Source organism: Corapipo altera, unplaced genomic scaffold (assembly GCF_003945725.1).
Source record: "Corapipo altera isolate COAL_440 unplaced genomic scaffold, ASM394572v1 61281, whole genome shotgun sequence".
Classification (NCBI taxonomy): domain Eukaryota; kingdom Metazoa; phylum Chordata; class Aves; order Passeriformes; family Pipridae; genus Corapipo; species Corapipo altera.
Genome location: NW_020884921.1, coordinates 4,528,511 through 4,545,328, shown reverse-complemented (window position 1 = coordinate 4,545,328; position 16,818 = coordinate 4,528,511). Strand labels below are relative to the sequence as shown.

General features: G+C 34.5%; 1 protein-coding gene across 4 annotated transcripts in view; it reads left to right on the top strand.

Annotated features, from left to right (window-relative positions):
* Window positions 1–16,818, top strand: part of TMEM161B (transmembrane protein 161B) — a 42,575-nt gene that overhangs the window by 16,411 nt on the left and 9,346 nt on the right. For 3 of the 4 annotated variants that reach the window (XM_027656834.1, XM_027656833.1, XM_027656835.1), the window contains exons 4-10: window positions 625–722; window positions 2,620–2,776; window positions 7,478–7,629; window positions 8,142–8,202; window positions 9,864–10,004; window positions 13,460–13,573; window positions 14,728–14,902. In XM_027656834.1, coding sequence (XP_027512635.1) covers window positions 625–722; window positions 2,620–2,776; window positions 7,478–7,629; window positions 8,142–8,202; window positions 9,864–10,004; window positions 13,460–13,573; window positions 14,728–14,902 — 898 coding nt within the window. The remainder of the gene's footprint in view (window positions 1–624; window positions 723–2,619; window positions 2,777–7,477; window positions 7,630–8,141; window positions 8,203–9,863; window positions 10,005–13,459; window positions 13,574–14,727; window positions 14,903–16,818) is intronic. The other variant, XM_027656836.1, reaches the window with a different exon arrangement.

The window sequence follows — 16,818 nt, the reverse complement described above, 5'->3', positions numbered from 1 at the left end:
CTACCAGTATGACTTATTTTCAGGGAAGTGAAGATCGTGATGTTGGCAGAGTTTCAGAGCTCCAGATGAAAAGCACTCTGTGTTTTAAATACACATCTTTTTAGATTAGAAAGGTGTCTTGAAGTTGTCTTTGCCTGATGGCTGGTAGGATGGATCTTTCAAGGACCTACGTTAATCCAGATCCTGTGATGTACTTGCTAAGCACCCTGTTGTGATAAGAGGGACTGATGCTTTCTTTGTGATTTTTGTTTGTTTGTTTGTTTTGACTGTGGGAACACTCTGTAGCTCTCTGAACAGAGAAAATCAATGGGCTGAAGTAAATACTGGCCATTGGATCTTGACCCAATACTTGCTCAGGATGCAGCATATAGAAGTCATTTAAACCCATACCACAGCAGTATGTTGAAATCTGTCAAGATAAAGCTAGGAACCATCAACATACCTGGCTGCTTCTCAAGATTTCAACTTGAAATATTACTTTAAGCCAGATACATAAAAATCTTTGCATTTAGGGAAAAAAAGTGATCTGCATTTTTCTTAAATTTGAATTGTCATTATATATTGAAAAAGTTTATTTTGTCATACTCTTGTTTGTATTATCTACTTATTTCTTTATTTTAACAGAAAATATAATGGTCATATTGAAAACAAGCCCTTAACCATTCCAAAAGATATCGATCTTCATCTGGAAACAAAATCGGTGACAGAAAGGGACACTATTGGTAAGAATAACTCTATTCAAACAGTAATATTTCAGATATATACTTATTGTTTCTATGAAATGTTTATTTGCAGTTAATGGTGGAATATCTCTTTTATAGACAATTAATGAATAGGAGTAAAACTGATCATAAATGAGAAAGCAAATATTCAGGCTAAGTCTCCTTTCATGTTCCATGGGTAGCATTTTAATAGCAGTGTTGTGGAAAAGGATGAATATAATGGTCTTAAGCTCTGGCAGGGGATGTTTAGGTTGGCTTTTAGGAAGAAATTTTTTACAGAGAGAGTAATCAGACATTGGAATGGGCTGCCCAGGGAGGTGGTGGATTCACCGTCTCTGGAGGTTTTTAAGATGAGACTGGATGTGGAACTGAGTGCCATGGTCTAGTAACCACAGCGGTAGTAGATCAAGGGTTGGACTGATCTTAGAGGTCTTTTCCAACCTGGTTGATTCTGTGATTCTATGATAAAGCACAACTGTTATATCACACTTCCATAGCAATGTGAGACAACACCAAAAGAATCACTTCATAGTCCATTCAAAGTAGAGTTTATAGCTTTGTACAAGAAAATAACATTTGACAGATGTCAAAACATACAGTTTCTGCTTATCTAAAATAAGAAATGTAGCATTGAAACCTAGACCTTTCAACCACACAGTGGAAATATTAAGGTAAAATGTTTAAAAACGCGAAGTGACACAAGTACAGAAATATGCAGCATTAAGTGTTTTGGAACTTACTGGTTTTTAAATGGTTATTTTCGATTCCTTAATCATCATCAGTCATTCTGTTACAGAAAATTCATGTATGGATATGTATGTAAGTGTGATACATATTTTCTTCCTATCTACATTTTTACATGAGTGTGTTCTCTGGATAAATATAGAAAGAATGGAAGCATAGTCCTCTACAGGAGACTTATCAAATTATAGGAGGCAGTGTTTTTTGAAGCTACTATGTAAATAAACAAAGCATTCCCAAGTTTCAATCAGTGCTATTTCCATGACATTGTAGCATTTAATTGTCTACCTGAGTGATACAAGATAGGGTTTAACTATCTTTGAGAAGTTACATATACAGGTTTTTCTGGTGAATCTAACCAGATTGTTATTTCAAAATAAGTACAGGACTTGGAAATACCCAACTTTGGCCAATTTCATGTGCTTGCCAACAGTTAGCTTGTAGTCAAGTCAAATGTTCAGTAACGTTTTCTGACTTTCAAATTGTGAAGGTGTAGGGAAGGTGTTTGTGTGGGACAGACCACACTTTGCTGTCAAAAATCGTTCTTTGTGGTTTCCAGCACCTCTGGGAGCTCTCTGTTCATATCATCCAACCTGTATGTAACACAATAGGATCTCCAGAATTTTTACAGTGAAATTTACCCAATGACTATTGCTGTACAGGATGTATTAACAAAATCTGGAAGAATAAGCCATCAGTATCTTAGATGTTGGGATTTTTTAAATAAAAAGAAGTGATCATATGTAGTATATTACATGATTGCCAGTGAGCTTTAACAGAAAGCCAGAAAAAACTCTGAACTGGAATTGCAGCTAGACTCAGCTGAAGAACTGACCTGTTTTCTATCTGTAGTGTGAAATCTACATTACGTATGCCTTTTCAATTTAGGATGTTAATGTATAAAACTGAGGTGATAAAATAGTAAAATCTTGTAGCCTTTTAAATGTGAGTAGTAATCAAGTATTGAATGACAGAAGTGAAGAGTGAAGTTTACATTGTTGAGTAAGAATATGTGGCTTTTTCACTGTTGTTGCACTGCACTTGCTTGATCTGGGTCTACCTAGACTTCACTTAAGTGAAAACTTTTTTTTAGTTGCTGCTTCATTGTATATATGTTAAAGCATACCTTTAGCATTCACAAATTTTTATTTTTCAGCACTGCATTATTTTCCGGAGTATCAGTGGTTGGTGGATTTCACTGTTGCAGCTACAGTTGTGTATGTGGTGACAGAAGCCTATTACAGTATTGTGAAGCCCTCACAGGAAATGAATATCAGCGTAGTGTGGTGTCTGCTTGTCTTGGCTTTTGCAGTGTATCCTTTGCTGTTTTCTTGAATCACTCTACTTGTTCCAAATAGTTTACATAATTGTGTAATTCATATAAATCTCTGTGTTGGTAATGGGCAGGATACACAAATATTTAGCATTTGGGAATCATGTAAGCTAGTACCATTGTTTGATAATGTGTATGCTGCACAAGCTCTTTGTAAATGCTGGTATCAATAGCTTGTTAACATTAATACCAAATCATTTATGGGAAAAATATATGTGTGCAAATACTAGTGCTCATCTGTAGTATCCAGTGGTTCTAAACTAATTTGGTTTTGCTCAGTTTGGCAATCACAAATAGACTTCTGTACAGAAAATAAAACTTTTGAAGAAGTTTGGAAATTTATTCCACACTTTTTGTTTTCAGTATGTTTAATACTTCTTGAACAAAAAGCCCTACTTGCTTCATTTTGCAAATCTCAGGAATAACCAATTTAAATAACACTACAATTAATTGCAATTCTAGGTGAAACAGAGTTGTGAATTACATATTGTAGGAAAATCCACTGCAATAGCCCTTTCTTACCGTGGTTTTGAATACAGTCCTATCACTGCTTTCACTTGTTCATCAGTTCAGGGCAAAACCTTAAAAAAGATTTAAGCTGCCTGTCAGTGCAAGTTTTCTGTCTCAATAGGGTGAATGGGCAAGTGGCTGTTAGAGTCTGTATGGTTTCTGGGCTGATGGGATGAAGTAATGTGATCCTGTACAGTGTGGCAATGCAGAAGGCTGCAGTACCAGGAAGCACAGTCTAAATTTTATATTAACATTAACATCTCCATAAATGTGTCAACATAACTTATTCCAGGCATTACAGCTTTCAGAGTGAAGGAGAGTGATGCAAAGAGTGATATACAGAGGCATTGGTAACAATCCCTGTGGTCATTGGAACCTAGTCAGATGAGATTTCAGAAGAAAAGCAGTTCATTCACGTCTTGTGACATCAGGCCTCTGGGATGCTGAGAATACTTAAACTAGTACTCAACTAGTTACCAATTTGGTATGTCAAGACCAGAATGATTCTATGATAATTGACATACTAGAGAAATTTGGTTACCTCCATATTTTCGATTGACATCAGTTAATGTGATATGTCAAAAATTAAATATAGAACAGTTTTGTGGTTTTTGGGTGTATGGTAAGAGGTGATAGGTTATAATAAGGATTTGGCTGACTGAATGATCAAATAAGTTTAGAGAATTTGGAAATGATAATTAGACATTTTTCAGCTGTGTCTTTCAGAAATGGATGTTTTGATTCAGTGCAGTAACCCACTATTAGCAACTTTTAATGTTCATAGTGTAGATAATCAGAAAAGTCCGAGAAGCTAATTTAGTCTACACATCTATGTATTAGCAGAAATTTAGTCTAAAAGCAGTAGTACTTGTGTTCCTGGTAATGTGGATATATAGTTCCAGGATAGGGATCTCTCTTACTTGTAGTGGAATAGAAAAATAAATCTTTAAATGGCTAGATAGTTTCAGGAAGACTGAAAGGTGTTTCTTGGAGACACCATTTAGAAGACCTGCTGTACCAGCTGCTCAATGTTTAATATTTTTGAAAGGCTGCGGTATATTGTGTTGGACCATCAGGTTTTTTTTTCATCACTCACTGTTTCATCACACACTCAGTTTCCAGTGCCTGAAATGGACTAACTAATGGAAGAACTAGCAAAACAAAGATGTTAAGGGAGTTTTTAAGACAGATTATTGTCACAACCTTCTGATTGTGAATTTTGCCTTAAAAATTACTTTTGCAGTGTTACTGAGAACTCATTTTGGTGTAGACTATAACGTTTCAATTACAGTTTTTTTTATTATTCTTTAGTTACAGTTTATTGCAGATACTAACTTTTCACAGATTGATTTCTCTTATTCTGAAATTTGAAAAGCTGAGTGCTGTCAGAACAAATGTTCAAACTGAGTTATTGATCACAATTTTCAGTGTAGCAGTTGCAGCCAAATTACTAGCAAAAGACTGCCTTTGTAAAATAACAAAATGCTTACCAGGTGATATACTCACCTCAAAACAGGGACAGAGACCAGGCAGAGGTGTTTAATGCGTTCTTTGCCTCTGTCATCAACACCGATGAATGACTAAGGATGTCCCAGTGCCTGGGCTGAAGGACCATAGCTATGAGGATGATAAACTCCCAGCTGACTCTAAACCTGTGCTGGATTTGCAGGGCTCCATCTTAACGCCCTGTTCTCTTAAACATCTTCCTAAACAACTTGGACACCTGACTTGAAGGGATGCAAAGTAAGTTTGCAGATGATACAAAATTAGGAGTTGTTGGCTCCCTGTAAGGCAGGGAGTCCTTTCAGAAAGACCTTGACAAATTCGTTGGTTGGGTAGTCATGAGCTGTATGAAGTTTGACAAGGACAAGTGCTCTTCTCTCTGGTGACCAGTGACAGGACCGAAGGAAATGGCATAAAGCTGAGTCAGAGGAGGTTTAGGTTAGATATTAGGAAATGATGTCTTACCCAGGGGGTGGTTGGGCACTGGAACAGGCTCCCCAGGGAAGTGTGTCTGTCTGAGTTCAAGAAGTGTTTGGACAAGGCTCTCAGGCACATGGTGTGTGATTCTTGGCGTGTCCTGTGCAGGACCAGGAGTTGGACTTCTAATGATCCTTGTGAGTCTCAACCAACTCAGAATATTGTGTGATTCTGTGAATTGACAGATTTAATGTGTTTTAGTAGGAACAGAAGATGGATCTTTTTCTCTTCAACCATGTGGACTGTATAATTAAAAAATTACATAATTGCAGTTTAAAAAATAAAATTATTTTTATAAAGGGATGTACCATAAATTCTACAGACATATCACCTCTTGTGACCAAAACAAAATAAATGAAAGTGGGGGATGAGGAATCTATTAACTTAGCACTGAATACTCCCAGATTATTCCTTTAGTAGATACTAAATAGTATATCAGGCAGTGAAAGGAAGTGATGAAGCAAGCCATAACGCTTCAATTTTCTCCAACCCTAAAATAGGAGCAGTGGTGATTATTCAACTAATGGAGGGTTTCAATCACGTGTAGTTTGCATAATCATTAATCTATTTATTGAGTTCTGAATCTGCACTATAATTGGAGTTTATTGTCAGTATACTTTCTTTTTCTTGGTTGAATTTTCTGTATCTTTCAGGCACAATCCATAGTTGAAAACATGACGTATCTAGGGGGTTATAAATCTGATTATAGGTTAGGACTGTAGATCACAAACTGTTATTAAGTCCTTTGTATAACTTCAAGGTGTTTTCAATTTCTGATTGATGTCCCTAGCTGTAAAAACACATTTGGTTTAAGGATGTATTATTAGAGAAATAAAGCTTTCCAGAACACAGTCTGTATGACCTATTATGTACCTCTTTTTGGGATGAGGTAAGTCTTCCTTTAGATATATAATTTCTTTCTGTAAAGTATGAAGGGATCTTAAGTTGATTACTATGAGCTTAGAATTGTTGGATGCTGTGCTTAGGCCGCTCTACTGTGTGCATTTGAAAACCTCTCTGCATACACATGAAATGCAGCAATGCCTATGTAAAATATGTGCTGCCTGATGAAGTGTGGCATTGCATAATCATGTTTTCTTGAGAGGTTAACTGGTGACTGGTCAAATGTTTTACTGAATAGATGCCCTAAAACTTGTTTTCATATAATCTACATCTTAAAATTCTTTGGTATTAAAAAAATGCAAATATGAATGTTATTGCATTGTAGGAAAAAAAGGTGTACAGTTTACGTTTAAAATCTAGTTTTTCCTTGGTCTCTTTGCCTTTTCAAAGCATGTAGTGTCTGGAATGATCTCCAAATACTTTATTTAAATCTGTGCTGGATAATACCTGTCATTTGAAAATAAAATAAATTATGATGGGCTGCAGTTCACAGTAATCAGAGTTGACAGCGTATCATGAAAAATTTGTCGTAATATGTTTAAATTTAGAGCTTATTATATTTAGAAATGTGTAAAAGAGGAGAATACTCAAAAAATATTTTTAAAACATCCTGATAAGAGAGGCGGTGATGTCTTAAATAATTGTCTTTGTGGGACTGGGGTTAGATAAAGAACTTGATATATCATACCAGACCGTATAGGGTTTTTAAGGCTGATTTTGTGTTTTCAAAGTGAGCATTAGATAGATTTTTGTTTTCTAGATAGTACTGAATGTGCTGTTGTCTTACTGTCTTTGATAGCTAAAAATCTCAAACATGCACAGATCAGGTGCTTAGGGACATGGTTTAATGATGAACTTGGGTTGTTAGGTTAATGGTTGGACTTAATGATCTAAAAAGGTGTTTTCCAATCAAAATAATTCTAGAATTCTACCTGAAAGGAGAGAAATACAAGTTCCATCTTTTCATGTGTTTTAAATTTTCTTACTCTAAGTAAGCCTAGATCAAAACTGTGTCAGAGTAGTGTATTCCTGGCTGTCGATTATGTGATTATTAGGCTTTATTACATTCTCTAATTTAACCTGAAATTGGCTGAACACATATTACTTTAAAAAAAAAAAAAAGGCACATTGTAGAACAGCCCCAGTGTAGATGACCAAAATGCAACTTTATAATTCTTAGTATTTTAGTTGTTACAAGTTATTATAGTTATTGCAAGTTGTTATTATATACAAATGGATATTTAGTTCTTTTATAAACTTAATTTTCCTTGACCTTTTTCTTGTGTAGTAAGGTACTGTTTTCATTGACTACCCATTATTTCAAAGTTGAGGATGGAGGTGAAAGATCAGTCTGTGTCACTTTTGGTTTTTTCTTCTTTGTGAAAGCGATGGCAATTCTCATTGTGACAGAAAACTACCTAGAGTTTGGACTGGAATCAGGTAACTCCTTTCTTTAGTGTTTGAAGCAGCTCTAGTGATTGCATGATCTGAAAAAATTATTTCCAGCGTTTTTGCGAATATCTGTGTTAAAATGAGTGGTATGTGTCATATACTTCTAAGAAATTTTGTTTTGGAATGCAGATTCTAGAGAATATCCCAAATGGTTTCCTTGTTTTCTTTTAAATAGTGTAATCTTTGCCTAGTTATTTGTTTTGTTAATTATATTTGCCTTCCAGTTTTAGATTTAAGCCTTTTTGATTTTCATAGCAAAGTGAAACTCCTTTACTGGAACAGACCAAAAAAAAGTTATATTTTTTCATCTTCGTGAAATGTACAAGTAGAGATGTTAATAATCAAGTTTTATTGTATTATGGCTAACTAATTAGTACATGAAAGCTATGCTAGACATGTGAAAAATTGTTTGAAAGATCTGTTACCCAGTATTTTATTTACAAAAAGGCATTCTGCATTTGTACTGTAATAAAATAAATATAATATATGTGTCTCTGCAGGTTTCTCAAATTTCTCTGAAAGTGCTATGCAGTTTCTTGAAAAACAAGGTTTGGAATCCCAGTAAGTTTCTGGAAATACATTTGTCTGTTTTATATATGCATTTACAACTGAATCACTAGGATTTTCTTAGCAAGCATTTACCTTGCATGTTTTGTTCTTGTACATGGTTATAATATCTAAAATAATGGGAAGAGGTGGGTTAATGAAAAGAATCTGTCAGTACCCACAAGTAACTGAAGTTGCATTAGTGTTTTCTTTTTAATACAGAGCTAGTTTCTGTCATTGTGATTGTAGCTCGTAAGATTCAAAACTGTAAACGATTTTTCATGATCTTTCCCTTCAGCTTTGCAAGGATTGTTTAAAATAGGTGATAGGTGTTTTTTGTAATTCCTATGGCATGCAAGAGGGTGAGTGTGCAAAAGCTACAGATGGAGTTTGAAGAAATTTGCATTAGGAATAAATTTTGGTGCTCAGTCCTGGTTTTGTGTTGTAATAGCATGCTCCTATCATGCAAAAACATCTACTTGCTACAGGACATCCAAGTTTTGTACAGACTGTTGGAGGAACATGCCATAGCTTGTGATGTTACATAAATATACAACTACTGTCTCAGACAGCCTTTGTAAATTGCAAAATGGATTTCTGTCACAGTTCTTTCCTTATACATGTGCTTTAAAATTTATGGGGCATTTCATCACTGGGAGCACATCTTTGAATTTCTTGCTTGTTAGGTCTCAAGGATCATGCAGAAGCCATGGGATATCTTTATTTTTGAGGAACAAGTTTCCTCAACCTAGATTAGCGTCATTTATGAATAAACTCATGGGAAATCTGTGATGGAATCCCATGTGTTTCTTAACATTTCTTTACTCTGCTTTCCTAAGCTATTTCCTTTTAAGTGTTTGTTTAAACTTTTGCAGTGCTTTGACTGTATGTAGTAGCAATTGAGTGGATGGTGATTCTTGGTAGTTGAGATGACATAGATTAAGAAAGAATTTGAGACATTTGATTTGGTTTTGTTCCTCTTGAATCTATTAGTTACATGTTACTTGGTTTTTTTTGTTGTTTGGGGTTTTTTTGTTTTGTTTGTGATTTTTTTCTTTGTGTGATCCAATGTTGTTAATTCTGTAATTAATTCTGTAATTTGGTTAATCCTGGAAATTTTTTCTGTAGTTTTTTTATATACTATACTAATCACTTGGAAGAGACATGTAAATGGCCACATGTATGTTTTGGATAAATCTGTGAAAAGCTTCGGGAATAACAATTTGGTAGAGGTTTTTAATGGATAATGGTAGAATGAAGTATCCATTTTGTCTTTGACCAATTAAGCTGATGTCTGTTCCTCTCTTAAAAACATAGTCCTTAAAATCATTCTATTAGCTATTTCTGTTATATGGTGTGTTGTTAATTACAATATAAAATTGCTCTTTTTTTTTTTTCTTTCCTGCTAACAAATTAACATCTTATGGGCAGTAGCTTAGCTTTTTTCTTTTACTAGGACATAAATAGGTGACTTGGTTGGGTATGACATTATTTTTTTTAAATTTTAGCTTCTGATTGGTTTGTAATAATGCTGGTATTCCAGAGTAAGACTATAGAATACTGTTGGCTTTTTTTTATTAAATGTTAGATACTGTTGAGTTGAAAGTAGTCTCTGATACCCCTATCCCCCCAACTTCTTCCCCAAGAAAATGCTTATTTCCTTTCTTTTCTTTTAGGGGTCCTGTGTCTAAACTAACCTTCAAATTGTTCCTGGCTGTTCTGTGTTCACTTATTGGTGCTTTTTTGACATTCCCTGGCTTGCGACTGGCTCAAATGCATCTGGATGCTCTGAATTTAGCAACAGAAAAAATAACACAGTAAGAGAAAATATATGCAAATAGGTATATGCTACTCATTCTTAAATCTTTTGTGTCTGGAAATAAAGCAAACTATTCCAACAAGAAGGTAGTGACTAAGACTTCTGTTGCTGCGTGCTTTTCATATCTTGAGCAGACTTGCCACCTACCTCTTTCTGCTCAACCTGTGCTCTGCCAGTCTGTTACAGTCTTTGCCTTGTAATTAGAGCCCAATTAAAGGAGCCTTCCATTCCTCCTGCAAAAGCCTCCACCGTGACTGTCTCTGTGTTCTGCTTTCATTCACCAATCATTTCCTTCTGGAAGTGAGATAACCTTCAGGAAGTAGAAGTGCAACCACAGACTTTTTTTTCCACCCCCACCTCCGGGTAGGCATTATGCCTTTAATCAATCTAGTGTAGGCTACAGTGCAAAAATGACCCAGAATATTTAATTAAGGGTCAGATATTAATATCAGTTTAAAGGAATATTTTCATTTTCAGTCATTCTTGAGTTTGGCAGTAAAGTGTTTTATCCAATTTCACTATTTCTCTTGAGCATTCTCTGGTTGAGGGTAAAACTCCAGTCTTTCACAGATCTTGATGTTTTATACATGGTAATGACAGATTCTGCAACATTGGCCATTGTGGCTACTTAGTCTGGTCAATTTCCTAAGAGAACCATTATGTTTTCTGATACGAAAATTATTTTTGTTCAGACTGCATTTTTGTTCTTTTCCCTCAGAAATGCCCAGCTTAAAATTAATCTGTTTGATGTGGGTCCTTCGCTCTTGGTAAATTTATAAGCAAGTATGCTGTGTTATACTTGCAGTCTGTGTAGTTGTCCAGCTACAGCTGCAAGCTGTTGGCATGTTGTATGTGCTGTTAAATTTCTCTCTGTGTGTAGACTTGAGTGACCTGAATCACTTCCTAATCTATTCTTTTCACCTAGACAAAGTTCTTAATTTTTAGTTTTTATGATTCTCAATATTTTAAAATTTCTTGTGTCTTTTCTAAAGTATTCTTTAGTTTTCTAACATCTTTCTTGACCTGTGGACATTACATCCTAGGCAGAAATGTAAACTTTCTGAAACAAAAGTCCATTAATCAATAACTAAAAGCCAATTAATATTCACTAGAATGTGATTATGAAAAATAAAACTTCTCTGTTTAGAGGATATTGGAACTGATTGTTAAAGCTAACTTTGTGCAACACCAAGCAAATTATTTTCAAAAGTATCAGTACTCTGACTATTCAACTGAAAAAATGTAAAAATTGTGATAAGTGGATTAAAACTTGGTCAGATCAACATAGTTAGGTAATGAAATTATAAGCAAAGAATCATTGTCAAGTGATAGGTTCTAATAGTCCTGGAGACCATTACTTGCCCTTATGACATACTTCTATTAATGAATACATCATTTATTGACAGTGACTAAAAGGGTGCTGTAAATGAGAATGACATGTCAGTGATACAAAGCTCTCTAATTTGGTTGCAGGAGAAGTGTTTATCTTTGCAGTCACATACATAGCCACATGCTTGAAAAAGCAACCAACCAAACAAAAACAAAACGAAACCAACAAACCAACTAACCCCCGAAACAAACAAAAAAACTAAACAAGTTCCCAAAGCTGCCCAAAAAACCCACCAGCTACCAATGTCCCCCAAAACCCAAGCAAAAACCCCCAAAACTAAACAACTCCAAAAAAGCGCAACACGAAATCATATTTCTTTACCTAATGAAACACCTAACGTACAGGGATCATGGACCAAATAAAGCCCAAAAACTTGAAGATTAATGATTAAGTTCCACTTTTCTAATACGTACAAAAATTATTACTGTAATTCTTTTATGTGTGTAGGAATTAAGTTTATTGTTTTGGGTAAACAGAATAAAAATCATCTGGTGTCCCTTTTGGTTTTGATAGCTTTTTGATTTTTTTTTTTCCCTTTAGAAGCAGTATTCTTTCCTGCATATATTTGGAGTCTTCTTAACCAACTTGTATCATTTTTGTATACATTCCGTCCTCTACCAGGGTCTGCTCAGGAGTCTTTCAGCCCTTCTGCCTATACTTGAAAAAAACAAACAACCAAAACAAAAAACCAAAACAAACAAAAAAACCAAACCAAAACAAAAAACAAACAAACAACAAAAAAAACCAAAAAAAAACCAACAACAAAAAAAAAAAACCAAGACAAAACAACAAAAAAACCCCACAAACCCACAAAACCCAAAACCAAACAAAATAAACAGACAAAAACAAAATAAAAAAAAATCCAAAAAGGTGATTTTAAGCACCCTTCGTCACATTCCAGTCCATTAACTCAGTAGGATCTCTTAAATAAGTAGAAGTTCAGCTAAAAGGCTTCCACAGTTCAGTGAAATGCTTTGAACCATTGTTTGATGATGTTGTGTTCCCTAGCAACACTAAATAGCTATCAGGGCTTATTTCTTCATCTGAAATCAATGATTTAAGTGTGTGTGATGACATCTTCTGAAACTTGCAAACATTTTAATGGTTTCAGGAAGTTTGACAGTTTTCAATCAGTGAGGTCTTGTGTTCTTTAGAACAACTTTTGATTACATCATTTTTTTCTAGAGTGTAGAAGCACTGTGGTGGAGGTGGAAGTATAGATAACCTGATTCTTTTAGTGAGGAGGCATTGCATTAACAAAACCATCAGATCTCTTCAACTGTTTTAATTTCATTTAAGAAATGAAAAACGATTGAGGTATGGCGTTTATAAATAAAGAAGTATATTAATTTCAGGGAAAACTCCAGAAAACTATATCCCTTCTTAAAATTCTGCTGGTTTGTACTCAAAGATCACAAAAGAGTACTACCTTTACTTCAACTGTGCAGTTTCGTACTTTTAAAAGGAAAAAACTGTGCTGGCTTTTTTTTGCTTTTTTAGCTTTTTTTTTTTCTATCTGAGTATCTTTCATTGTATGTAAGTACCAAGTTTGATTTAGTCAGGATCCCTAAATAAAAATCTTTGTTAAACTGGGAAATCTGATCTGAGAGCTGTTTCTCCTGGTCTGTATAGATAATGTAAATTAATCTGAGTAGATTTTTAATAAAGCAAAAAATAGTAATATAACAGCATATTAACCATAATTATCTGAGATGCTGAGTTTCTAAACTAAAACTGTAATAGCTAGTGCAGTTTGGTGTTAGTCCATCATATAAAAATTTTCAACAACAGTCTTTTAGTATAGTGTAGCATAGTGTGTGGAACTCCTTTGGTTGGATTGTTTGCAATAAATATTCTAAGAGCACTTTTTAAAAGCCAAATCTGGTGTGATTTCACAATACATAGTATTACTGTTTTGTCAAAATGTAATTCATGCCTATTTTCTTATTTATCTTTCTTTTTAATTTTAAAATTAAGATTTCTCCTTTTGAATCCATACACTCTGTTCAACAGTATGGTGATTATTTTTGTTTAATAACTTCCGCTTTTTTTTCTGCTTTCAGAACATTGCTACACATAAACTTCTTGGCACCTTTATTTATGGTTCTACTGTGGGTAAAACCAATCACTAAGGACTACATTATGAACCCACCTTTGGGCAAAGAGAACATTCCTTTGTAAGATTCCCTTTAAAAATTTTTTCTGGGGTATTGAGAACAAAATCGTGTCTAAGTAATGTTCTTTGAAAGTCATAGGAACATGAAAGACTCAAAATTTAATAGCACCTGCTGTAAAAGGTATTGTGGAAGGTGCTACTGAGTTCTGAAAAGCTTCTGTTATTTAAGAAGAATGACGATTAGTTGCAAAATGTTGAATGTTAAGGTGGTGGTTCCCAAAAAGCTGCTGTCTTCTGACATCTGCTTGGCAGTATTGGCATGATCTTTGTAGGGGTGGAATACAACCTCATTACTACCTTCTGGAACCTTGTATCTTATATATTGATGTAGGAGAGAGGAGTGGTTTCACAGAAGACAGTCAAGATACGTTGGCACGAGAACTGAGCTAGGCAGTTTGTCTTAAGATCTACGTGTTGATGAAGTGCATATGAAATTGGTAGCTAAAATATTCAAAACATGAAAGGGGAAAGAATTTTCAAGAAGAGTGGTATCTGAAATTCAGATTGTATAATTAGCATAGGTGATTATCATTGTCACAATTAGTCTAAATAGTTCAAAATTGTGGTATTCAAATAAACTCGAACAGATACGATTGGTTGACACATCTTGCTTTCTAGGGCTGAGATACACTTCTAAGGTGGTTCTGTGACCATTAATCTATTACAAAAAACACCACAAATGTACATATTTTGTGCATCTGTTTTGTTCCTTGGTTTATCTTAAAATGAGGCTGTAACTGGCTATCTCAGGCAACTGATGTACCCATTTACTATCTACTACTGTGTGTCTGAAAACCTGTATTATCTGAGTGAGCTTGGGTTTTAGCATCCTGCCTTTGTTACTCAGAATTTAAGCACTTAAGAACTGTTCTTATTACAGACTAATGCATACTAATTTGGATCTAATGCTATGATAGGGTTACTTAGAAGTAGCAGGAGGGAGAAGAAGAAGCCAAAAGTGAATATTACTTGCAAGTGAACTTCATAACTGTAGATTGTGTGTTAACTATATTTTGACAATATGCCTCAAGATTTATTTACAGATGATACAAACAAAAAATTGTGGCCTTTAATAAGAGTAGGTGGCCCTTGGAAAACTGTAGGTGGCCTTTGGAAAACAACATCACCTTTTTTTTTTTTTTTTTTAATCTACAGAATGTCAGAAGATACATTTGACACTGTCAGGTTGTGGATTATAATCCTGCTGTGTGCTTTACGGTTGGCTATGATGCGCCATCATTTGCAGGCCTACCTGAATTTAGCCCAGAAAAGTGTGGATCAGATGAAAAAGGAAGCTGGCAGAATAAGTATGGTTGATTTACAGAAAATGGTAAGTATGGTGGCACTGAAGTTATATATTTGAAGTACTCTGCTGTGCAAATGTTTTTTTTTCCAGCTGGTTACATGTTCTGTGGCAGAAAAGCTGAAATCCAAATGAAGCTTCCTAGACTATATGTCCTATAAAAATAGCACCATTACAGAGAAATTCTGCAAACCAAAATATGGAGAGATGTATCGTCTGTATTATGCACATGGCTTCTCCCTGGTTATTTGGAAGTTGTAAAAGGTCCCTTCAGATATGTGATGATGTGTAACTACAACATGGGAAAGAAAAGATTCAGTTTAGATAGAAGGGTAAAATACTGTTACGAACTATTATTTTTAAGTTGAGGAAAAATTTATAAGGGGGTTATATTTTGGAATACAATGAGACATGTTTAATTCTGTCAAACCACTCTCAAGCACACTAGCCTGGTTAAAAAATTGCCTATCTTATTGTGGACAAGGCAAGATTTCTTAGATTTATTTTTTTATTTATTTAAAAAGAAGAGTTATAAAGTATATCACAAACAAATGAAGGAGTAGAATGGTGTGGCGTGTTGCCTGCAAAATAAACTTAAATTTCTAGCATTGCGTGATAGTGCTGCCTGTTGATCCTACTGAGTTGGGGTGTGTTGCAGGAGGAATATTAAAGTATGCAGTAAGACTCTCTCCTAGGATTGTCATTGTTACTTTTAGTTATACTAAGTGTCTGAAGGTCCTAGGTGGACTGTGCATTTACAAATCACTACTAGGTGTAGTGATTTACAAATAAAATGGCTAGGAATTTGCTTCAGAAAAAAAATTAGGAAATACAAGTAACAGCAACTGATTAGGACAGAACTGTGCCAATTCCTGTAAATGCACTATCTTATTTCTGGGAATTTTAATCCTATCCATAAAACAGTAATGTCTTCTCTATGTGGCATTTCCAAAATCCATTTATCCAGTATCTTCATATCTTCTCTTTGAGGAGGACACAAAGAGAAATGGCCTTGTTTAACTAATCATGTTTGCTTTAAAGAAGTTAAACAAGAGAGTCTTGTTTAACTAATCATGTTTGCTTTACCTTTTTCTGGAATTTCTACCAGTAAATTATTTTCTGTCATTCTACAGTGATCATTACTTTAATTTGCTATTTTTGTTGTCTTCCATCAATTTTCTGTCAATAATTTTTGTCTCATTCTTTTTCTTCTGTCACTGTCATACTACTTTTTCTTCTCATGTTAGTGTTTTGATGCCTGCTCATTATGAAGCCTTTTGAGGTTTTAGAGGTGTTCCCAAAAATGTCATGTCTGCCTTCATCATTTTTGCCACCCTACATTCTCTTCTTTTATAAAACCCACTTATGTTTATTTCATTGCTTGCTTGCTGTTGATTTCATTACTTTTTTCATTCTTTATTTGGTCTAGTCTTTTAGGTCAATAGCGTATATAAAATGTGCAATGCAACAATCTTGAGAAAAATGGAACAGATTGAGAGCAGAGGGAGGGATTTCCATGAACCATAGTGTATATCTAAAATAAAGACCATTTAAATGCTGTTGATCAACCAGTAATGAAAAATCATCTTGTCATTGTTTTTAACATAATGGTATTTCACTGTTGAAAATTTAAAAAATATCTTACTTTTGGAAAGAGGCTGCAATATTAACCAAACTTCCATTTACTTTTTATGAGGCCTTGGACTGTGACTACTACTTCATTTTTGAAATGGGATTTAGTTTGTAAATCATTGGAAACTTTAAAAATTAAACATTTAGTTTTGTTTCTGGTGTATTGAAATAGGAATCTTTGATGGCATGCAATTTGCAGAAGCAAAATTGATTCTCTTTGTTTTGACAGAACTGATACTTTTAATTATTTCCTTTCAGCTCTTCCTCTCAGATTTGTAAATGTCTTGAAACTAGAGTTCATTGTAGGGATT